Raw genomic sequence first — 23,502 nt, 5'->3', positions numbered from 1 at the left:
CCCTGACATTTGGTAGATCCGCCACTACTTAAATCATAACAATCCAAACCCTAAATCTTCAAATCAAGTCATTTCTCCTCCATCGGTCCTCAACACTAAACAACTTGAAAACCCCAGCCTTATTAAAAAAATAATTCAGATTCAGATTTGAAGATAGGTAAAAATCAGAGGCTATTCTTCGATTGTTACCGGCCATGCCTCGCCCAATACTAATCTGCAACCGATACGAACTGTAAAGAAAGAAATCAGTTTCATACTATCTGGTCGTGGCAGTGGTGAAGGAATCGCCGGAGTCATAAGCGGAGGTCCGACCACGTGAGGGAGATGAAATCGAGGACTGCCATATTCTGATTATGCTAGATTAAGGTCTTTTAGATAAGTACACTTATCATAAAAACCCATAAATGGTCGAGTAACTAAGGAAAAACTCCAGTTACGATGATTAGAGGCCGCGTTTAGAAAAAATATAGATATTGTTAGAAAAAAGTATAAAAATTGAAATTTTAAAAAACGGAGATAGTCATTTGCAATAAATTCAAAAACTGAACAAAACACATGTATTAAAATGACACTTAACTCTTCAATTTATTAAGGCACCCTACACTGAGGTATGAGAATCCCCCACATCTTTGTTGTGAAGTACTGAGATTCCTCCTAAAACCGTGGCGTATCTCGTATTTTACTTCAAATTTAAAATTTACATTAAAATCCCCATAAGGCCAAAAGACTCAACCAAAGCAAGAAAACTACTCTTATAACGTCATAAGATGGCTTGTACAAAAAGGAGAATGCAAAAAATTCAAGATTTGGTTCAAACTTGCATACAAGTCTCAGTGGTTCTTCCCACTCATTTAACAAAATTGAATTGACAAAAACTTATCAAAGAATTCAAATGTTGTAGCTCAACAAGAAACCGACAGGGGCTCTTCAAAATCAACGCCCAAGTCCGCAAACAAATTCCACAAAAACACACTCCAATTTCATGCTTGAGAAATTGGGAAATTCGGTGTCATAATAGACGAATTGTACAATATTCATTTCCAAGTACAAAGTATTCATCTTTGACCTTGTGATTAAACCGAATCTTGTAAATGCTTGAACTCTTCACAATTAGCTCCAACTTCATTAAGCGATGATATAAGTTTTGGTACAATCTTAGCTAGCATAAGCTTGAAACCAACTGAATTTGCATCTGCAATACTAGATTCACATATGGAAGCATCTTCTGTAAGAGAGCCAATCAGGTAGCCTTTCATGTAAGCATCACAAGCCTTGAGAATGTAATAACCGCGCTCTCTAAAATGTTCTTGCACGAGATCTTCAAAGTCCTATAAAAAGTAAAAAAAGTTGTTTTAGAATAGAAAAAAATGCATAAATATATAGCAAGTTTGGTCCCCATATTTTAAAAAATGCAAACTTAGTCCAAACATTTGTGAGAGAGTTGCACATTTAGTCCACACCGTTAATCCCAGATAGATAGTTTAACAAAAAAGTGATGCCAGGGCTAATTGTGTCTTTTAAAATTTAGAATCCTAATAAAATACAGAAGCCTTCAACTTTGCACTGATCGAGGGTGATGCAATTGAGGTTAGGAATTCTGGAGTGTAAGAGAGTATTTTATTAGGCTTCTAAATGTGAAAAGACACAACTACCCTCACATCACTTCCCTCGTTAAAAAAAACTAACTGGGCAATTTTCTCTAGAAAATGCATATTTAAAGTGATTACAAGAAATTGGAAAATTATCAATATACCTTGGGGGGCCTTCTGATGAGATGCATGATTGTTTTGCAATTGAGTAAGAAAGCATTCTCATTATAAGAAAACGAGTTCTTTTCGCCTTCGGGCGTACCAACTTGTTTATCATAACCGGCTTCATTAAAATACGGTTTGGAATTAAGTACAAGTCCCTGAAGTGAAACCAGGACTTGAAGAATGCTTGATGATTGTGGGTCCCACACTTCATTACCCCTTCCTGTCCATGTATTCAGCAGACTAAGGCATACTTTTCCTTCCTCATATAAATTAGGGTTTATTCTCCAGCCTCCAGAATGATAATATGCTGACTGTATATATAAAAAGAGACATTGGTTCAGAAAGTCAAATCTTCTATACCTAATAAACAAGTTAGACTGTTAGAGTGACACGTGTCACAATAAAGCTCTTGTTCCAACTTCGTTAGGAGGGAGGGTAGCATATCAAATGTATAGCTAGATTTATATAGTTTATTTAAGTAAATTACAAATACCCCCACTATTATAGGAATGTAAGTTACTTTATTTATCAATCATATTAAAACAATTCTGTGACACCAAAGTTCTTTTTGTCGTCGAAAACCTAAACCAAACCGTTGAAAACTGAAACTGTAACGTTCGAACCCTTACAAATCATTTGGTTCCAGTTTTGTTTCACGGTTTGAGCTTCGATAATAAATTGAGTTTAAAATAAGAATTATTAATCTAGCTATATACCTTCCATTCTAACTAAGCACCAACAAAACACATTACTTAAGATCATAACAAAAACAAAGATAATATTAGCCCCATAAATGATAAACCTTAATGGAAACTGGCCAACCGGAAGTTAGAAAGAGAAACCAACCATGAAACCAAACAGATGACCAGTTTCAAGGTTTCAAACCAAAACATGATCACCCATAATTGTTACCCAATGATCAGTAGAGTCTGTGTTTCCCGCCACATCATGTGGGCGGTCGTCTAGTATATATAAAAAGAAAATAAAAATAAAAAGAAAAATAAAGGGTCCCTTACTGGTGGAACATCAGGGTATTCTGGAGGAAGATGAAAGTCAAAGAAGAAAAGACCATCTTGATAAGGTGTTCCATATGCTCCCACTATTACAGCCCTCAATAGATCCATTCTATTTTCATAAACTCTAACATATATTCCATCTGTATAAATTTTAAAAACAATTAACTACCTAGAATCTCACAGTGAAAATAATAATGCACCATTGAGAACAAACATACCTGGCAAGTTCTTCTTGAGAATATTCCAATCTTGTTGGACTTTCTTAAGCCATCTTCTACCGGCAGTCATCTGCAATTAATCAAATTTCTCAACATGTGTTACTTAAGTAATTTAATATATACTGTAACTATATACGGAAACTGCAACTCACCTGTGCATTGGCACCGAGATAATAATGATCAAGAGGATCTTTAACAATATCAAATCCTTTAAATCTGAACACCTCAACCTCAGATTTTGAAGGTTCGCTTAAAGTTGATTCCTTGACAACACTATGTTCTTCTTTTATATCATAAGTTGGTGTTTCAATTGCAACAGAACTGTTTCTCTCTTCATTGTCATCACCAGAATTTACACTTGAATCATCTGTATTTCTTTGACCCCTGGAAAATATTCCACTGGCCAATCTTGTCATGAACCCGAGAGCAGCTAGAGGTATAGAAAGTGCACCATTTGCTTGAACATTTTCGGTTGTATGCTCCTCCCCTTCAACACTGATGTCAGAGGCATTTTGCATCCCAAAATCCTGAACAAAAATGGCCTCATAAGTAATTAAATTAAACTTAATTAAAATGATAAAATTAGAAACAAACCTCTAGTGCCTTCTGAAGACTATCCATTTCAGCATCCTCTACTGTTTCCCAACTTGCTGCATCATCGCTTACATCACTTCCGCCACCAATTGAATCATCATCGTCATCGTCATCACGCCCAACAACATATATTGCTTGTGGACCAACCTGATACCACACAAAAAGAAAAGATATGATGCTACCAGGATGATATTATTCTTGTGGATCAGAAGAAACGTACTGAACATTTTTGTAAACCGTTCGCCTGGAAGTTGGTTTATATTCGTATAATAAATAAATGAAGGAACATGAACAACACATATGTTCATTGAGTTGTAGAACGAACATGAACAAATGTCTCATTCGTTCATTTAAATTTTGTTTATGCTCATACAGTATTTCATTTACTTTCATTTGTGTTCGTTAATACATTCATTTGAATTTTTTTGGCCCATTACAGCTTAGTCTATTTATTAACTTTTTAGGCCTAACATATTGTTCTTCACATTACTTTTTAACTGGTTTTAGCTCAGTTACGTACGTTCATTTACGTTTGTTTATGAACGTTCATAAACGAACACGAGCATATTCATTTTCTTAACAAACAAACACGGACAAGAAACCACTTTTCGCTTAATTGTTTGTGTTCGATCGTTTGTTAGGTTAAAGTTAAACATACCATTGATACCATCCCGTTGGCCCAAGTAACTTCAATATCACCATTTCTGAGTCCAGTAATATTTCCAACCCAAGACAAGTCTGAAAAGTTGGTACAACCTTCATTCTCTGCCACAACAGTAGCTGCATATGGGCCTGATAGCAACCGAACAACTACATCCCCATAACAATAATCATAGTCTTGATGACCTTCAAGCTCATAAACACTCACAACTTCCTCTTTATCAAACTCCTTAGGATCTTCTGCCCGAGTAACCGCCTTTAACCACCTCACGCACGCAGTCCGTTCTTTCGCGTTAACACTTTTAACAACTCCCACACGACTGACGTCATCATCCGCACCATCATTTCCATCACTCGGTTTTTCAACAACATATTGTTCAGCTACAAATTCAAGATCACCAGGGTTTTCAATCGGTATCAAAGAGATTGAATCCAATCCACGTTCAATGTTACCATCTTGCCACGCGACATCAACTCTCGTTATTGTATTCATGATCTGAAGAGCTTTTTCAAAATGCTCATATTTTTTTCTTGACTTTTTATCCCTCTTAACCACCACTTTTCTTAACCTTTTCCTATGTAAAGGCCACGTTTCATGAACCGGGCCTTTTGAACCGCTCGGTTCAACAGATTTCTCCTCATCGGGACCCACTTCTGAATCACTGTCAAACTTATGAGAAACCGATGGTTTAGGTGATGGAAGAAGACACCAATCACCAAGTTGCCAGTTCGCATCTGAAAAACATGCAAGTAGCTTTAAGTTTTTAGGGTTTTGTTTTTCAGATGGTGTTATTGAAGAATGGGGCCCGTAGCCTGCAGACGCGATCCAGTAAACGTAAGCCGAAGCCACTGTAATGTTTGTTACAGTTCCTTCCAATCTTGATGCTTTCCATAGGCCTGATAACCATCTAGAATTCTTGAAAACGGATGATGAGCTGGCCTTTACCCTTTGACCGGGGTAATAAGGATAATGCGCATCTTCTAGAAGATTCTCGCCGTCTGGCTTGAGGCGTAACGGGTCGGCTTTCATAACTTTACAAACAGAACCGTCATCAAACATAACTGTGACATTATCTAAGACATCATCGATTCTACCGAGCCATGGGCCTAGAACTACATGATCTCCGACTTGGAAATCGCGCACGCGCTTTAAATCTTTAGAAGAAACGTTGGTTATTAGTTTTCCATAAGTTGTTGATAAATCAAGAGTTATACTAACATCAACCACAACGCCTACTTGCCCGGTTGGATTGCTAGCAGCTGCAACATAATCTCCGTGCAAGAAGCCTCGGTCAACCACGACGACATCATCGAAGCGCTGGGTTGTTTCTGAATCATCCATCCAAAGGATTCTAACATGGTCAGGCGGAAGTGGAGTGCTATCATCTTCATCATTATCGATGTTTTCATCATTGTTATCTGGCTCGTTAGAAGAGGGCGCTGGCAGTTGTTCGTCTTCATTATCGTCAGTGATGGTATCTGAGTCAGAAGAATCACCTGCAACTTCAGTTACAATCCCTGTTTTCCCCTGGGTTTTGGTCTTTACAACATCTTGCCTGTAAATATATGGGCGCCTGCCATGATCCTCTTCATTTAGTTGATTGGCATTACAATCCATCTGAAACTCAACCAAAATAGAAGAATAGCAAGTGGTGGTATGAATAATAATAAATCAATGTAAAGCTGTTGTGTTAGGGTTATTGATTTTGAAATCAATCCCATTGCAAGTATTAGGTTATATATATAAGCATCAAAAACAAACAAGTGAGCTACCTACCTACCTTTAAATGAATGAATGAATGAATTCGGGAGTGAGAAATCGATCGTTATTAATCAATCAGCAATAAGCAATCTTTCTTTCCGTCAACGCAACGACACGAATCTTTCGAATACTAAGTTTTCGAAGAAAGAAAAGAAAATGAATCGTGTACCAGATATTGATTTTGGGGGCATACATATACTATACAGGCTTCCTTTTGCCCCTTTCCTTTTTTTTCTTTCCCAAAATAAATATTAATTATTTCATTTCCAATAATTTCATTTCCGTAAAATTATCAATGAATAAACTCTCATTTCCGTCACTTTTACCATTTCTATCTAACAACACTTCTGCCTTCATTTTCGTCTTTATTGTTTAACTAGTTTGATCTATTTAAGTTTTTGTTTTTAATCGTTTTGCTATTCATGATGATTTATTTTATTTTTTAACGTAATTTGTTTTAATTTAATACATATATATCAGTTTGTTATTATATATTTTTTTTCAATTGAGATGTGTACGTTTTTTAGATTTTTAGCGAACAAAAATATACCAACACGAACATGTTATTTTTTTAAATGAACAAACATGAACACAAATATTTGTCTAATGAAAAAGGGGACGTTGATGTAGTTGACGATGACGGGTAGTATCGGAAATTAACCGACGATGGAGATGATAGACCAGCAATACAGATCATGTAAATAAGATAAATCAAATTAGGGTTTGAGGATGAAAGTATTTACCAATAAATAACATCTTATAACCCATTTGAGAGCTATTAGGGTTTGGTAAGACCCATAACCCGTGGAAATTATTCTTTGATGATTAAGGGGTTATTTCACAAGAGATGTTATAACCCGTTTAAGGGTTATCCGGGTTTGGTGAGACCCATGACCCGCGAAAATGATTGTTTGATTATGAAAGAGTTTCACAAATAAATGAGATGTTATAACCCATTTAAATATTATCTGGGTTTGGTAAGACCCACACCTGTGATTTCGGGTCAAATGCATGAGAAACCTACATTTGAAAATCAAGCAATCTGGTGACTCTAGAGATTGGGGGGGACAACCTGAGAGCGACACGTAGGATTTCATGGTAGGCAGTTATATAGATAGTTAGATAAGATACCAAACAAGTAAAGTTTTTAATTTCTAACTCTGGTTACCAACTTTACATCTTCTTCAAACTTTAGTCACCTAAGTTTCACGTATTTATACTTTTTTACATAAGACCTTTAGCATTTCCACTTTGTTCATCAAATTTTTATTTTGATGGTACCGTAAAGAACCAGCCTGTACTCGTCGTAACAATCCACTTTAAATCATCTATACAGAGAGGGATTCAATGCTATCGGGTTTTATGGTGAGGTAATCGGCGTAGGCGTTAGCGTAACATTCGTTACTTTTCAAATCCGAAACCAAGCCCGTTTATTTTTCTTTTGCCTCATTTATTATTCGAACGGGCGTTACTAAATAAATTCCCACCCTCGTTTAAGGATATATATTTCGTTTATTTATGTATTAATAATAACTATGAACAATATGCTATAATACCCCCCTAACTAACTTATTACCACTTTTGAATCCACACCTATAGACCAGGGACTAAACTGCAAAATTACCCAAAACCATTATCTCCTTCCCCCTTTCCCGTCATCGCCGTCGAACCCTCTTGTTTTCTTTTGACCTGTAATACACGCCGAAAATTAGGGAATTTACATCGCCAAATCAGTAATTAACCAGAAACGCGTTTACATGTTCGTTTAATCTCGGAAACTGACAGCCTTGTATACCAATTTCGCTCATTACGAACCGTGACCTAAACTCATCCCTAATCCCTATATATACTTGTCTAAAATTCAATTAAACTTGCACTCACACTCCTCAGACCATTACGAATCATAACCCTAAACCAATTGCAATCTAGGAGCTGTGTAATATCGAATATGAACCCATTCGTGGCCGATAACCCTAACTCGTCGTTATCCTTCAATTCGTACTCATTTAAGGTAATTGCTATATTGGTTGTGATCGGTTTTTGTTGAGTATTAAAACCCCTCTGTTAGTTTGAATCAACAGAGGGTGTATGCTCGTCAATTTGGGGCTTTATCGATTTAGGGTTCTAAAGGGTTGGGAACTAATTTGGAGTTCTGATTATTTATCTTTTGTTTCATCCTTTTATCAAGTTAACACAGCCCAGTTGGCTGGTGTGTGTTGTGTTAAATCAATGAGCCGCCCAGGGACCTGGGTTCGAGCCCTGGGGTGCTCAGTCTTGTGTTTTTTATTTTATTTTATTTGATTTTGTTTTAAAAATTTATTCATTTAATAATATTTTGTAAATCAATACCATTTCTCACTCGGTTAACAAACCAAACCTCATTAAACCTTCAAAATAATTCTCGATTAATGTTTTCCATACATGTAAATATAAACATATAAGTTTTACTTATATTTATAAAATTTATGTTTTCGAGGTTTAAAACCTAAACTTTCAGAAGAGAATTAAACTAAGAATAGTTTTATTAGTCTAAACGAGCTGATCATCAATATAAGTTTTTTTTGTTTAAATACATAATTATGTAATAAATATTAGCAACTTTTTTTATAATAAAAAAATCACTTGTGAGAATAATTAATTGTTACGCTTTATTCAACTTATACAAAATGTATATATATAATATATGCAATTCTTTATAAATCCCAAATCCGTTGTAAACCCTTATTATCGAATCTTGTTCTTGTTAGCATCCGAATATTTATTTTAGTTGTACCATGAAACTAGGGTGTTTCGTCGGGTCTCGTCGTGGAATCTAACTAACTTGTTCACTTTACCCAACTCCCTGTTATCATCTACTTTATCTCTAAGGTGAGTTTACATACCCCTTTTCCATCTTATATATTTTGGGGGTAGCATATATACCTTATTCAATTTTATTCGTATTTTATTTCTACATATATTCAAAGCACAATTCAATATATGTTTATGTGTGATTATTCCATGCTCTATGATTATGCTCTATGTGCTTAAATGTTTATTTTATTTTTGGTGGTTGGTATCTCATCCTCATCTATCCTCATCTAGTATGATCATACATTTACCCAAGTATTTTGATTTCGTATCAATAAGAACGGGTCCACATCTATTTAGTTGTTTACATTTTCATAAGAATTGTAATATTCATCATTTACATATGAATTGTGATTTATATATATATATATATAAAACTAAAACTTATGTATTCTCACCAACATTTGTGTTGACAAACTCTATTTTTATACATGCTACAGGCACAAGTAGATTATATTATTCAAGTTGGAAGACAATAGTTTGACCTTAGGATAATATTCAACATATAAGAATATGATGTAATTGTTTTAATTATTGAATTTGTGTATGTGTTTAATGTTAATGAAATTAAATATTCATTGTCGCTTTAATTAGTGTCTTTTGAGCTACTGTCTAATCAATACGTTACGCCCGGCATGTTCCGCCGCCTTTGGTCGGAGTGTGACAGTTAGGGTTCATTTTCGAATCAAGTTCGAGCCACGGAAATGCGCGAGGTCTTTATCTCATTGTATATAGTAAAGTTATCAGTCCCGTGTTACCCAAACCACCACCACCAAAACAAGAAATCGCCTGCACCCACCACTACCACGATGCTGGAGCTTTACAACTTCTCTCTTTCTTTATATTCTCTCTCTACTCTCTCACTACCACCACTAACAACCTCCGACATCAAATCCATAATTAATTCCAATTCAATCATTACCACCTTCAAAAGTTAGGGATTAAGCTTCATCAAAATCAAACAAATCGTCTCTTACATCCCCGAAATCTTAAATTTCAGAGCACACAAAAACCTAGAAACCCGAACTTATGATTTTCAAGAGCTTTGGTAATCATGGTCGGATCTTGTCAATCTTCTCAAACGTTACTCCCACCACCAGAAACCTACTGTTAGAAAAATGAGGATGGTATGTGATGTGTCCGCAGGAACACATGTTTTTCTATATGATTATGCCCATATTTAAGGTTGTTTTAGTCTGAATTTGTTTAGAATATGTTATTGTTGCGTATTATCAACTATTTCAGGTCCAAAAGCATAAAAGAGGGATTCTGAGAGCAGAAACGTGCTTAAAATGAAGATTAGAAGAAAGAGGCAAAGCGGTGAAGCTTCATGACCCGTACACTTACAAAGTCCCACGGACCGTGCTCTAATAATTGACTTCTTGAAGAACAAGTTAAGTTAGTGGGCCGCTAATGGACTTTCACGACCCGTGTACCAAAAGACGACCAAAGACCGTGCAAGGTCTCAAAACCTAAATTGACCTATTTAAGTGACTTAGCCACTAACCTAACAGGAGAGACGAAAAAAGATGAAGAAACGAGGCTTTATGATGGCTGGAGACGTTACCCGAAGGCACCAATCAATCAAGGAAGCCGTAGATCGAGGGGAGGAACTCTTACCAAGTAACCTGAACCTTATGTTTATATTTGTTAGGCCATGAATTTTATACTGAGGATCCTCTATCCTTGACTGTCTTATAGATAGTTTATCCTTGAAATATGTATCAGGATATAAAGGATCGATGATCCTCGGTATTACTTGTTTACTAATGATTGCGTTTAGTATGGTGATGTGTTAGACAGGTATGGCAACTTTAAGACGTACTTGTATCAATTATCCTCACAGAGCATTCTCTAGCTGGAGCATGGATCCAGGATCCTAATTCAATGTAGCTGTTACTGGACGAACTCATGTGTAGATGGATGTTTAAATATCAACAACGGCTACAAGACTCGTTCTCCCACTTATCTCGCTACTGGATGACTATTGGCACGTGGTCAAAGGTTGTGGAGCGGCTAGTGGAAGACTTCCGGATAGTTAAGAAATATTGTTAGTGATATTTTCTTATTTATTTGAGCTATGATCGAGTAGGAAACACATGTACCATCACACACACTCTAGAGCATAAACAATTACTCTCTCTACTCACTAGCTTATTATTGTAATCTCGATCTTATACTCCACAACGATTGTAATACCTTTTACCATTAATAAACTTGACGGTGATAGTTTTCACCGCCCGGGGGTTTTTTGTGCCGAAGATCACAATAATCACATACTCATCGACCAAAGGTTACCTTGTTGATCCTTGACCGAAAGGACTTAATCAACGATTACTTAATTAATCCTTGATTGAAGAGATTCGACCAAAGATTACCTTGATAAGTTTTGACTGAAGTAAGACTATCTTGGTTAATGACTTTTTCCCTCATGATCAAACATTTGTGTTCACCAATATTACGATTGCACACTTGTTATTATCGAGTTAGCACCTTACCTCACTTAACGGATTTGGATACTTGATCTTTAGTAGATTTTTGTCCAAAACAATTTGGCACCCACCGTGGGGCAGTTGGTGCTATAATCCATATTATTCCTATCATTCTCAACTTTTTCATACCCATATCACTATCAATGGCCTCTCAATCAACCTCTACTTCATCAACCATGTCGGCTACGGTTCCTCTCTTATCAAGGACTTTGCCACCGATGCCTCCGCCAATTACGGGAATGCAACGGCCTGCTGCTGCTGGGAGCAAGACGCAACTACCAGTCTTCCAGAGCTAAAAAACTGCTGCTGCTGCCCCGATGGTTAATACTAACAGTGATGTTTCATCTATGTTTTCGCAGGTTAAAGCATACATGGAGCAGTAGAACAAGACCAACCAGTGGATCCTCCGTGAGATAGAAGATCTCAAGAAGAACAAGAGGCCAGCAGAGGATCTCACCCTCCTGATGCCAAGGATGCTAGATTTCACTAGTCCAGAATTCATGGTTCAATTCTCACAAGGATCATCTATCCTTCAACAAGGGTCCATGGGTCAACAGGCCCAAGGATCCTCGCTATTTCAGCAAGGATCATCGATCCTTCAAAAGGGGTCCGTGGGTCAACAGACTTAAGGATCCTCGCTATTTCAGCCAGGATCATCGATCCTTCAACAGAGGTCAACAGGTCGTTAGATCCGCCAAGGTCGACTAATCTCCAACAAGGATCCATAGCTCAGCAGAATCAAGGATCCTCATATTATCGGCAAGGATCAGCCATCCTTCCACAAGGATCCTACAGTACCCAACCTCAAGGATCCTTCATCCCGAATTAAGGATCCTTCTTTCCGAATCAAGGATCCTCGGGCGTCCAACATCAACGATCCTCCGAAGTCCATGAAGGGGACATAATCCCCATGCAGACTATAGCCTCTGGAGGACCAACTCTTATCGCAGACTCCTCATATCCCATCTACTCATCCGAGATGCCAACTTTCACTCCGCAAAGAGGTAACTTGTACGATCCTTTATCCTTAGATGCTAACCGTGGTTCCATGCATGATGCAGGTATCAACCAAGCTATGGCCAAGGAGATGCAGAAGCTCAAGGATATGATATCCAGTGTTCCCGGGGTCATAAGACCAATACCTGAGATACCTGAGGGAAGCCACAGAGTATCCAGATTCGCTCCGCCTATCTGTGATGCTGAAATCCCGAAGCGGTTCCAGACTCCGAATATGAAGACTTACAACGGGACCACTGATCATGAAGAACATGTAGCACAGTATAGGGAAATGATGGAGATCAATCCTATTCCGGAGAGACTCAAAGAAGCTTGCCTATGCAAGGGCTTTGGATCCATACTAACGGGAGCCGCTCTAAAATTGCTGCTAAGTCTTCCTCCCTTTTCAATTACTTCTTTCTCACACTTAGTTAACTTGTTTAACACTCAGTTTTCCTGTAGTCGGAAATTTAAAAGGTTAACCAGTTATTTATATCATGTTGTCCAACCTATAGATGAATCCCTTGGGGATTTCGTTACCAGGTTCGGCAAAGAAGCTCTAGAAATCCCAAATCTTGACATGACTACTACTGTTGAAGCATTCAAGATGGGAATTCAGATGAGCTCCCCCTTTTATGATGATTTAGTGATGACTCCATGCAGGACATTTGATGAAGTCAGAAACAGGGCATTAAGATACATCCGGTTGGAAGAAGACAGAAGGATCCAGGATCGTCTTGGGGGACAACCAAAACAAGAAACCCCCGAAAAGAATAAAGGATCCTGGAACAGGAACAACAATTCTAAGCCGTACACTAAGTTCACCAACCAGAACGTACGGGAAGTTGAAGAAGGAGATGACGATGAAGACTATCCCTGCATCTTTGACTATTGTTTCTCTGTAGATACTCATGGCTTGATCTGTGCCATGAAAGATCTGGGAGAAAAAGCGAGATGGCCGCGAAAGAATGAGAAGACTGTCGGCTTCAAGGACAAGTCTAAGTGGTCCACTTTCCACGAAGACTTTGACCACGCCACAGACGAGTGCATCGGCTTAAGGAGGGAAATTGGATACCTCCTAAGCAAGGGTCACTTTAAAGAACTATTGGGAAGGAAAAAATCCAAGATCCAGGATCCTGAAGACCTTACACAAAAAGCAACACCATCACCACCAGATGCTCATGTGATCAACTTTGTCTCCAGAGACTACGAATTGTTTCAAGATTCTTGTGCCATAAAAGAAAATCCCATAGAAGAATTCTTGTTGGACGATAAGAGAAGGCCACTCATTCCTACTACTCGAATGACTGATCAGAGAATCTTTTTCAATTCAAGGATCCAGGATTCTCATCAGGACAAGCTGGATATGCAGACGATCAATTTCATCTCCGGAGGTTCAGACATATGTGGAACTTCTTTCTCTGCGGCAAAAGACTTGCCAAAGAGATAAAGATGGATAACGGAGATCGACCAATAGTGTCAACCACCTTAACAACAGACAAGAGAATATTCTTCGATGAGGAAGAAAAGATGAACATTCAGGATCCTCATCAAGACGGTTTGATTATTACTTTATTTATCTATTACCATTATGTACGCAGGATCCTAGTTGACGGTGGCAGCTCAGTCAACATTATCCAACATGATGTCCTCAAGAAGATGAACATCCCGGATTCAGAAATCGTTCCTAGAACATCGGTGCTGGTCGGTTTCAGTGGTGAAACCAAGAAAACATTGGGGGACATCAACCTCCCAATTTATATCGAAGGGTTAAATTCATATCAAACGTTTTGTGTTATAGATAAACTTTCCTGTTGCAATGTTATTTTAGGTAGGCCTTGGCTCCATGGAATGAAGGCTGTAGCCTCAACTTATCACCAATGCATCAAGCTACCTACTCCTTGGGGAGTTGTAAAGATAGTGGGTGACCAAGTGGAGGCTAGGAACTGTTATTCATCGTCAATGAAGCCAACAGCCAATCAAACTATAGCATAGCAACTACAGCAACATCCTAGGGACGTGATGGAAGCTCGGGAGAAAGACCTTAAAGAAGTATCATTGGACCCCGATGATCCAGAAGTAAAGGTGTTCCTAGGATCCAGTATCCCCAGTAAAATTGAGGAGGATATAATATCCTTCTTAGGAAAAAGAAGATCTACTTTTGCCTTCAAGCACTCGGACATGACAGGTATTTCAAAAGAGGTAATCACTCATAAACTCGGCCTTGATTTATCTGTTAAACCCGTCCATCAGAAGCGAAGGAAATTCGCTCCTGAGAGGTACAAGATCATACAAGAAGAAGTTGAAAAACTTCTTAAGGCCGGTATGATTAAAGAGGTTCAATATCCTCGATGGCTAGCTAATGTGGTTGTTGTTTCAAAAAAGAATGGAAAGTGGAGGGTGTGTGTCGATTTTACCGATTTAAACAAGGCATGCCCCAAGAATCCTTTCCCATTACCACATATAGATTCCATGGTCGATGCAACGGCAGGACATGAAATGCTTACTTTCATGGATGCTTCCTCTGGATTTCAACAAATTCAGATGGAACCATCTGATTAGGAAGATACTGCATTCAAGACTCCTACCGGCATATATTGTTATACTGCTATGCCGTTTGGACTAAGAAATGCAGGGGCAACATACCAAAGATTAGTCAACATGATGTTCAAGGATCAGTTGGGTAAGACTATGGAGGTCTACATAGATGATCTGGTGGTAAAATCAAAGAAAGCTGAGGATCACCTTAGAGACCTCGAGGAAGCATTCAATATCCTTGACCAATATAACATGAAACTGAATCCGTCAAAATGCCACATTGGTGTTAAGGCTGGAAAGTTTCTGGGATATATGGTGACTAAAAGAGGAATTGAAGCAAGCCCTGAATAGATTGAAGCCATCATCAACCTTAAGTCGCCTGCAAACGTCAAGGACGTCAAAAACTAACGAGAAGAATAGCTGCTCTCAACCGATCCATCTCAAGATCCTCCGAGAAATGAAAAGACTTCTACGATATTCTTAGAAAGAATAAGAAGTTTGAATGGACAAAAAAGCATGAGGCTGCGCTCAAGTCGTTGAAGGATTACTTATCCTCAGCACCATCCTTAATGAAGCCTGTGGACGGAGAATCCTTGTATTTATACCTAGCAGTTTCAGGTAATGCAGTAAGTGTTGTTCTCGTCAAGGATCATGAAGGTGAACAACACCCCGTATGTTATGTAAGTAAGAGTCTGTTAGATGCAGAAGCCAGGTACTCTCATCTTGAAAAATTAATTCTTGCTTTAATTTTGGCTTCTACTAAATTGAGACACTATTTTGAAACTCATCATATTATTTTAAGAACTAATTATCCTGTGAAGAATGTTCTTAGAAAACCAGAGTCATCAGGTAGAATGGCTAAATGGGCAGTGAAGTTAAGTGCATATGATATCCAGTACGAGCTGAGAACAGCAATCAAGTCTCAAGCACTGGCGGACTTTGTGGCTGATTTCACTAGTGATCTACAAAAAGAAGCTGACTTGGAGGTCCAACAACTGGAAAAGACCAAGGATCCTTGGATCCTCTTCACAGATGGAGCATCCAACGTAAGAGGAACGGGATTGGGCATACTACTGAAATCGCCACAGGGGGACATAATACCCCAGTCCATTGCATGTGCATTCCAAGCTACCAACAATGAAGCAGAATACGAAGCACTCATAGCAGGTTTACTTTTAGCCAAAAGTATGAGGATCGGTATCTTCAAGTTTATATGGATTCTTTACTCATTACTAACCACTTTAATGGTTCTTATACCGTAAAAGGTGAAAATATGATCAAATATTTAGAAATTGTGAAGGAATTAGTAAAATCCTTCGAAGTGTTTAGTATAGTACATGTACCAAGAGAGGAAAATGCTGGGGCAGACGCCTTAGCAAATTTAGCCTCATCCCTAAAAATATTAGAAAATACAAAGATCCCAATTATTCACATACTCTCGCTAGCAATAGGAGAGCAAGAAGTTGGGGAAATAACAAGTGATAAGCAGATTGTACTTTGGGATCCATTATCCTCGGACAATCAAGGATCCTGGATCCTCCCGATCAAAAAGTACATTCATACTGGAGAGATCCCAGCTACGGAGAATCTAAAATCCTTCAGACTCAAGGTATCACAATATATTTTATTAGATGATATGCTATACAGAAAATCTCTTGCAGGTCCATACTTGAGGTGCATCGAGGATCCTGAAATCCAGGAAGTACTTAAAGACTTTCACAAAGGAGATTGCGGCAACCACACAGGTGGAAGAGCATTATTTTTCAGGATACTTAGAACTGGATACTTCTGGCCAACAATGAAGAAGAATGCAGTGCAATATTCAAGAAAATGTGATGCTTGTCAAAGACACGCGAACATCCTTCATCAGCCAGCAGAGCCTCTATATCCTATATCCTCCTCATGGCCTTTCATGAAATGGGGTATGGATATTGTAGTCAAACTACCAAAAGCACCAGGTGGAAAGGTCTTTATACTTGCTATGACTGACTACTTCTCCAAATGGATTGAGGCAGAAGCATTTGTACAAGTCCGAGAAAGGGAAGTGATATCTTTTATTAAACGAAATATTATAACTAGATTTGGTATTCCTGCTAAAATTGTTTGTGACAATGGTTCCCAGTTTATCAGGAATAGAACTACTAACTTTTGTGATAGTTGGGGCATCAAAATGATTACTTCAACTCCGGTTCATCCTCAAGCCAATGGTCAAGCAGAGTCTAGCAACAAGATTATCATCAACAATTTAAAGAAGAAGCTAGGATCCAAGAAGGGAAAATGGGCTGAAGAACTTCCTTATGTTCTTTGGGCAGACAGGACAACTCCAAAGAATGCAACAGGCCAAACACCCTTTTCATTGGTGTTTGGATCCGAAGCAGTAATTCCCACAAAAATGGTGGTTCCTACTGCGAGAACGAGCATCCGTGATCTTGAAGCCAATGAAGAAATACTTCTTGAAGACTTGGATACTATAGAAGAACTCAGAGACCTAGTAAAGATCAGAATGGCAGCTTATCAACAAAGGGTAGCTGGGGCATACAACAAAAATATCAGAATCAGAAGATTTCAAGAAGGAGATCTAGTTTTAAGGAAAGCCTTCCAAAACACAACAAATCCGGCTGATGGGAAGCTAGCGCCCAAATGGGAAGGACCTTATCAAATTGAGTCGGAAGCAGGAAATGGGGCATATCATTTGCTCACAATGGAAGGCAACAGGTTACCAAGAGCATGGAATGCCATCCATCTCAAGAAATATTTTTTCTGATCAGGATCCATTATCCTGAGAGGATATATTATCCAAAAAAGGATCTAGGATCCTTAATTCGGTAACATCTTTCTGATCAATTATTCTTTTTGAATTTTACTATTAATTTAAGGATAATATATTCTTAACACTTTATTTTTTCTAAGTTTTGAATAACCATGCAGGATTATAATGAATCATTTGATGTTCAAGAGGTTGGCCACCTCTCCTTTGCATTTGAGGTATTATCTTATTTCTTTTGGCCTAGCCCACATTTGGATATGACCCTCGATGGTCATATCCCCTACGGTTTAAAGGTTTTCACCTTTCTCACGATCGCCAGTTACGCACGCTATCCGATGTATAGTTTGGGGCAGCGGGACCAGTACACGTTTAGTGGCTGACAATTTCGTTGTTTCTGGCTATATGGAGGATCCTACGAGTTATGGTAGACGTACCATTTCCTAAGGTTTAAGGGGTTTTCACCTCTTCTCAAGGGCCTTGTCGCCAGCTTAATCCTACGGTTTAAGGGGTTTTCACCTCTTCTCAAGGGCCTTGTCGCAAGTTTAATCCTAAGGTTTAAGGGGTTTTCACCTCTTCTCAAGGGCCATGTCGCCAGTTTAACACCAGTTTTGGGCTTGTCCCCAGTTACACGGGCTTGTCCCCAGATTACACAGGCTTGTCCCAAGATTACACGGGCTTGTCCCTAGATTACACGGGCTTGTCTCCAGTTGCACGGGCTTGTCCCCAGTTTATTATTTGGGCTTGTCCCCATCTTAATGGGTTTGATCCCAGTTGATATTATGAATTATTTGCAACAGATTTTCTAAGTTCCTTCTGAATATCAAGAAACTAAGGATCCCGGATCCTAAAGCTATTCCTTTAAGGATCATTAAGAGCTCAATACTTCTGGTAATTTAGGTCTATCTAGAACTTCTGGTATGATCTCTGCTAATTAACTTATGTATGATATTTGTTGCATTAATTTTGGATCTTTCAGTTTAAATTCTCTTATATAAATTTTATCGATTGTTCAAGATGTCTTATCCTAATATTTATTATTTAAGGATATTCTTTCCTAAGGATATTATATTCTAAACGATTTTCATAAGGATCTTTTATCCGAAAAATCTTTTACTTGAAACTGTTTGCCAAACTATCAATAATGTTAAAGTTATATCTAACAATTTTTTCAAAATATACAAGTAAAAAGTCAAAAGATATATATTAGTTAAAATAAGCCGCAAGGACTTATCCAGAATTCTTAACCCGGACTTCACCATGCAAAAGATGGACCATCCATCTGGGTTAAGTAAGAGTTACTAACAGTTCATAAGTGCAGGAAATTTAAAAACAGGGGCAACAAAGGCTTCATCCCCACAAACAGAGGATCCCTCCACCTTTGTCACCCCCGCCAATTGTCTTAAGGATCGTGGATCCTTTATCCTAAATACTATTGTTTATTACAGACCATAGAAATTGTTCATAAAAACGCCAACACTAAACAAAAAAATGGGCTCAGGCCTTGTCTTTGATATCCTTCATTGCCCACTTAAGCTGCATCCTCAATCGCAGCATCAGCTTCTCCCTTGCCATTCTCAACCACCTCCTTAACGCCACTGGTCCCAGCCTCGGTGTTCTCAACCATCTCCTCGTCATCCTCACCACCAAGGTCGTCAAGTGCAGCCTTCCATTTCTCCACTTCCCAAGCCGACTTGTCAAAAGCAGGATCACCAGCCTCCTTCGCCATCTTGATCCGCTCCTGGAATACCGACCTGGCAGCCCACATCTTGGCTTGTAACATCCCGAAATTTCAAAGTGATATTAATTATATTACTTACTAATAGAGGGAAAGTTTACTCGGGTTGTCAGGAAATAAATAATAGAGTAGGAGGTGGTATGAGTCGGGCTAGTGTTGGATTAATGGAGACGGGTTAAATGAGAATGGTCCTTAGGTCCATGGGATTTCAGGGATATAAATATCCCCTAAACCCAAAAATATCTTCATTTCCTTACTTTCTACACACACACTCCAAAAACACACACACCATCTACACCGCCGCCGGGCCGAGGAGAGGAACGGGCAGATCCGAGAGAGAGAGAGAGAGCGATTAGTGTGTTAACAAGTTAAACGAGATCCAAACAAGCTCAAAAAGGTATGATTCTTGATCTCTGAAGTTTAAAGATCCAAGCTTTTTAGTGTATAAGCGACCGAAAATGGTCGGGAAGCGTAGTGGGTGATATTGAACCATAGCAAGGGTGTTAAAATCGCTCAAAATGCTGGACAGAAACCGAACAGCGGCTGATCTGGACAACTTCGCCTGCAACTGGGCAACTTCGCCTTCAAAGCGATGAACTTCGCCTGCAAGCTAAGTTCGCCTGATGAACTTCGCCTGCAAGCTAAGTTCGCCTGATGGCAACTTCGCTGTAAAGTTAAGTTCGCCTAACTGGTAACTTCGCCTGAGGCCAAGTTCGCCTGATGACAACTTCGCCTGAAGCCAAGTTCGCCTGATGGCAACTTCGCTGTAAAGCTAAGTTCGCCTAGCTTGTAACTTCGCCTAAAGCTAAGTTCGCCTAAGGTTAACTTCGCCTAGAGCTAAGTTCGCCCGAGGGTTAACTTCGCCTAAAGTCAAGTTCGTTTAGAAACTAAATTAAAAATCTAATGAAAAATGTGTTAAGACAGTTAATGAAAATAAAATTTTTCCAAGCTGACCTGGCAGCTCGACCCCAGCCAGGGGCTCTGTCCCTTGGACCCTGCTAGGGGCTGCCGCCTCTAGACCCCACTGCCAGGGGCGCTGCCCCCGGACCCCCGTTCGTTGTGGGTAGTAGTTAAGACTGGAAAGATGATATGAGTAGTGATAGTTGTTTGATACGTGTACTTGTTATACAGTCAGCCGTGCACAGCTGAAGAAAGGGATTACGATTAACGGTGAACGTAACCGTGTTCAGGTGAGTTTCTAGCCCCATTCCTTGTTATGTTTTCGGGGCTGTGTGCATACTCGATGTGTTGTTAATACATTTATCCTAAGTGATAAGTGTATGTCATATGTGATATGTGTGATAGATATGAATGATTGTTTGTCGGTACGCGAACGATCTTCGGATATTGCGCGTACTGTCAGGTTAAAAATAAAGGTACGAATATTATATATCGAAGATGTATGAATATTTCAAATGAATACTTGCCGGGGCGTGAACGATCTTCGGATATTGCACGTAACGACAAGGGGTATGGTTGTTAAATGAATGAGGTAAAGAATGCCTAGAGTGTTCTTATGTTATAATGTAAGTATGTGTATATAGGTACACGAATGGCATGTGAGTTCTACGTTCGACATAGTAAGTTAGGATGGCAAATCCCTCTAGCTTCTGTCGGACATAGACTCAGCTGGTAATGACGTAGTTAAGGACTGCGAGCCTTATAGGTGAAATAGATGATATATGTAAACGTAGATAAGGACTGCGAACCTTATACGTAATGTAGATAGGCGTCAGCATAGGAAAGGACTGTGAACCTTATACGTGCTGTATTTGTAGCATAGGGGAGGACTGCGAACCTCGTACGTGCTATGAATTAGGTTGCAACATAGGGAAGGACTGCGAACCTTGTACGTGTTGTGGATGTACTATGGTATAGGGAAGGACCGCGATCCTTGTACGTACCATAAATGGTGAACATAGGTAAGGACTGCGAACCTTGTACGTGTTCACGACCTTGAGTACAGGTATAGACGGTGAACTATGAACGTACTCTCGGTAGACTGAGGTTAGTGATTGTAGATATGTATGTATGTATGGTAGCAAGTATGTATGTAGAACAGAAGGGTAACTAGTGAAGTATGGATATGTATCTACAGATATGTATGTATGTGTATGTATTGTATGGCGTTCGATTAACTAGAACTCACTCAGCGTAGCTGACTTTTAGTATGCACGCAGGTGAGCTGATTATAGAGTTAGCATGAGGATGACACATGGCATGGATTGAACGGCTGGCATCTGAAGAAAGAAGTAAAGATGTTTTAAATATAAAGTTTTGTGTTATGGTATCAAAGAAAAGATTTAATGTTTTGTAACAAATGATTGATGTTTTATATTCCGCGAAAAGTTTTAATAAACTCTGATTTGAAGAACTGTGTTTATGAGTAAATCCGACGCTAAATTAGGCCCACCGGGTTCGGGGCCTTACATGGCTTCATCAGTCGCCTGCTCCACTACCTCTAAACGTTGGGCTTCGGCTAAGGATAACTGATCCTCCAACTGTTTCTTCTCCTTGGAGAGCTGGATCATAGCCTTGTCCTTTGCAACCACAGCTTTCCCTAAACCTGAAATTTTCTCGCTCATCTGATGGGTAATCTTTTCATAGTGATCCCTCATAGCGATTGCAGCCTATCAATAAATTTTGAATCAGAATTGTGACAATACTAGATCCTAAGATACTAAAGGACAGAATACGATATACTTACAGAGTTGACAATGTCATAATGGGTCTCGGGATCATAGGATCTTTTCCTCTTGGAAGCTACAGATTTGGCCCTGGTCGTAGCAGTCATGGGCTCGGAGCTAGTGCCAGCCTTTGAAGCTTTCTTCTTGACAGTGGGAGAAGTAACAATACAATCGATGTCGTCTAGGGAGAACTTGAGAGCAGACTTTCCTGATTTCTTGGTGCCTGTAGAAGAAAAATCGACAGATAAGTGTTCTATTTTATTTTATTTACCTTAAAATTATTAACTTACTTGACATGCTTGAACTTGAGGAGATATCACAAAAACCTTCAACAAATCGAGCTTGAAAGGTCCTAACTTCGGTATCCAGCTTCAGGAACCGTTTTGCTTTCTCTTCTGTTCCAGGTAGTTTACTCAATGAAGCGAAGTTCTCAACTGCAGACAACAAGAAACAATAAGGATTAAATATGAAGAATAAAGGATCCTGCTATTCCTTAAGGATCCAGGATCCTACCCTTCGTGACCCAGGTTGAAGGAAGATCAGTTCCCCCTAGATTGAGTCACGTTTTACAAAGAAAAACTGATTCCTCCACACGGAATCATTTAGCGTGGCTTTTGAGATCGGATGGGGCTGCCGGGGCTTGGATTTAAAGATGAAACGAGCAGGACCGTGGGTAGTGAGGGTATATAAGTACAGTAACTCGGGAAGGCCGAAATCGATCTTCTCCTCTTCAATGATTCTCTCGATAGTGCTGAGAACCCTCCAAATCATCGGCATAGCCTGTATGTAGGATATGCCAGCAGAGTCGAAAAAGCCTTGGGTGAAAGATGGAAAAGGGTACTTGTAACCAATCAGAAATGGAGTGGCTGGAAAACAGATCCAAACTGTGGAGAACACGTCGCAGCTGACACTGGATTCGTAGTGTCGGAATGAGGTTCCCGGAGGAAATAACGAGTGAAAACCGTCGACCTCAGGGTCCGTAAATTTGCAAATTTCAATCGACGGATTGGCAATGAGGCACTGAGGTTCCATTTCTGACAACTCGCAGTCATCGGAAATCTGTTCAGAAGGTTTAGAAGCAGCCGGAGAAGAAGAAGACGAAGCAGCAGACATGTTTAAAAGAAATAAAGAAAGAAAGGTAGAAATGATACCTGATGCGTCAGAAGGAAGCGTGTATATAATCAAAGATATAGGGCGGCATATATAGACGGTTATAATTAACCTTGAGGGCTAAATGGTATATATTCTGGCAAAACCGTCCCGTCTATCAGTTTTCACAGCAATTTTGAAATTCAAAATGACAGCTGTATTCCACTGTCACCCGCCATATTGGGGGCAATTGTTAGGCCATGAATTTTATACTGAGGATCCTCTATCCTTGATTGTCTTATAGATAGTTTATCCTTGAAATATGTATCAGGATATAAAGGATC

At 39.1% G+C, this 23,502-nt stretch overlaps 1 protein-coding gene across 1 annotated transcript; it reads right to left on the bottom strand.

Moving 5' to 3' along the window:
- Positions 1 to 784: 784 nt before the first annotated feature.
- On the bottom strand, positions 785 to 5,584 carry LOC143617933 (putative ubiquitin-conjugating enzyme E2 23). Its single transcript, XM_077090324.1, has 7 exons — positions 4,241 to 5,584; positions 3,583 to 3,729; positions 3,141 to 3,515; positions 2,989 to 3,058; positions 2,771 to 2,910; positions 1,754 to 2,065; positions 785 to 1,328 (listed from the first exon to the last, which is right to left on the bottom strand). Exons 1-7 carry the CDS (start codon positions 5,582 to 5,584, stop codon positions 1,074 to 1,076), a joined length of 2,643 nt encoding a protein of 880 aa, XP_076946439.1. The 3' UTR covers positions 785 to 1,073.
- Between the last annotated feature and the right edge of the window lie 17,918 nt (positions 5,585 to 23,502).

This window comes from Bidens hawaiensis, unplaced genomic scaffold (genome assembly GCF_021521415.1).
Source record: "Bidens hawaiensis isolate Kalapana, Puna unplaced genomic scaffold, B.hawaiensis_p1.1 tig00060834_1, whole genome shotgun sequence".
NCBI classification, from domain to species: domain Eukaryota; kingdom Viridiplantae; phylum Streptophyta; class Magnoliopsida; order Asterales; family Asteraceae; genus Bidens; species Bidens hawaiensis.
This window is presented reverse-complemented; position numbering and strand designations above follow the sequence as displayed.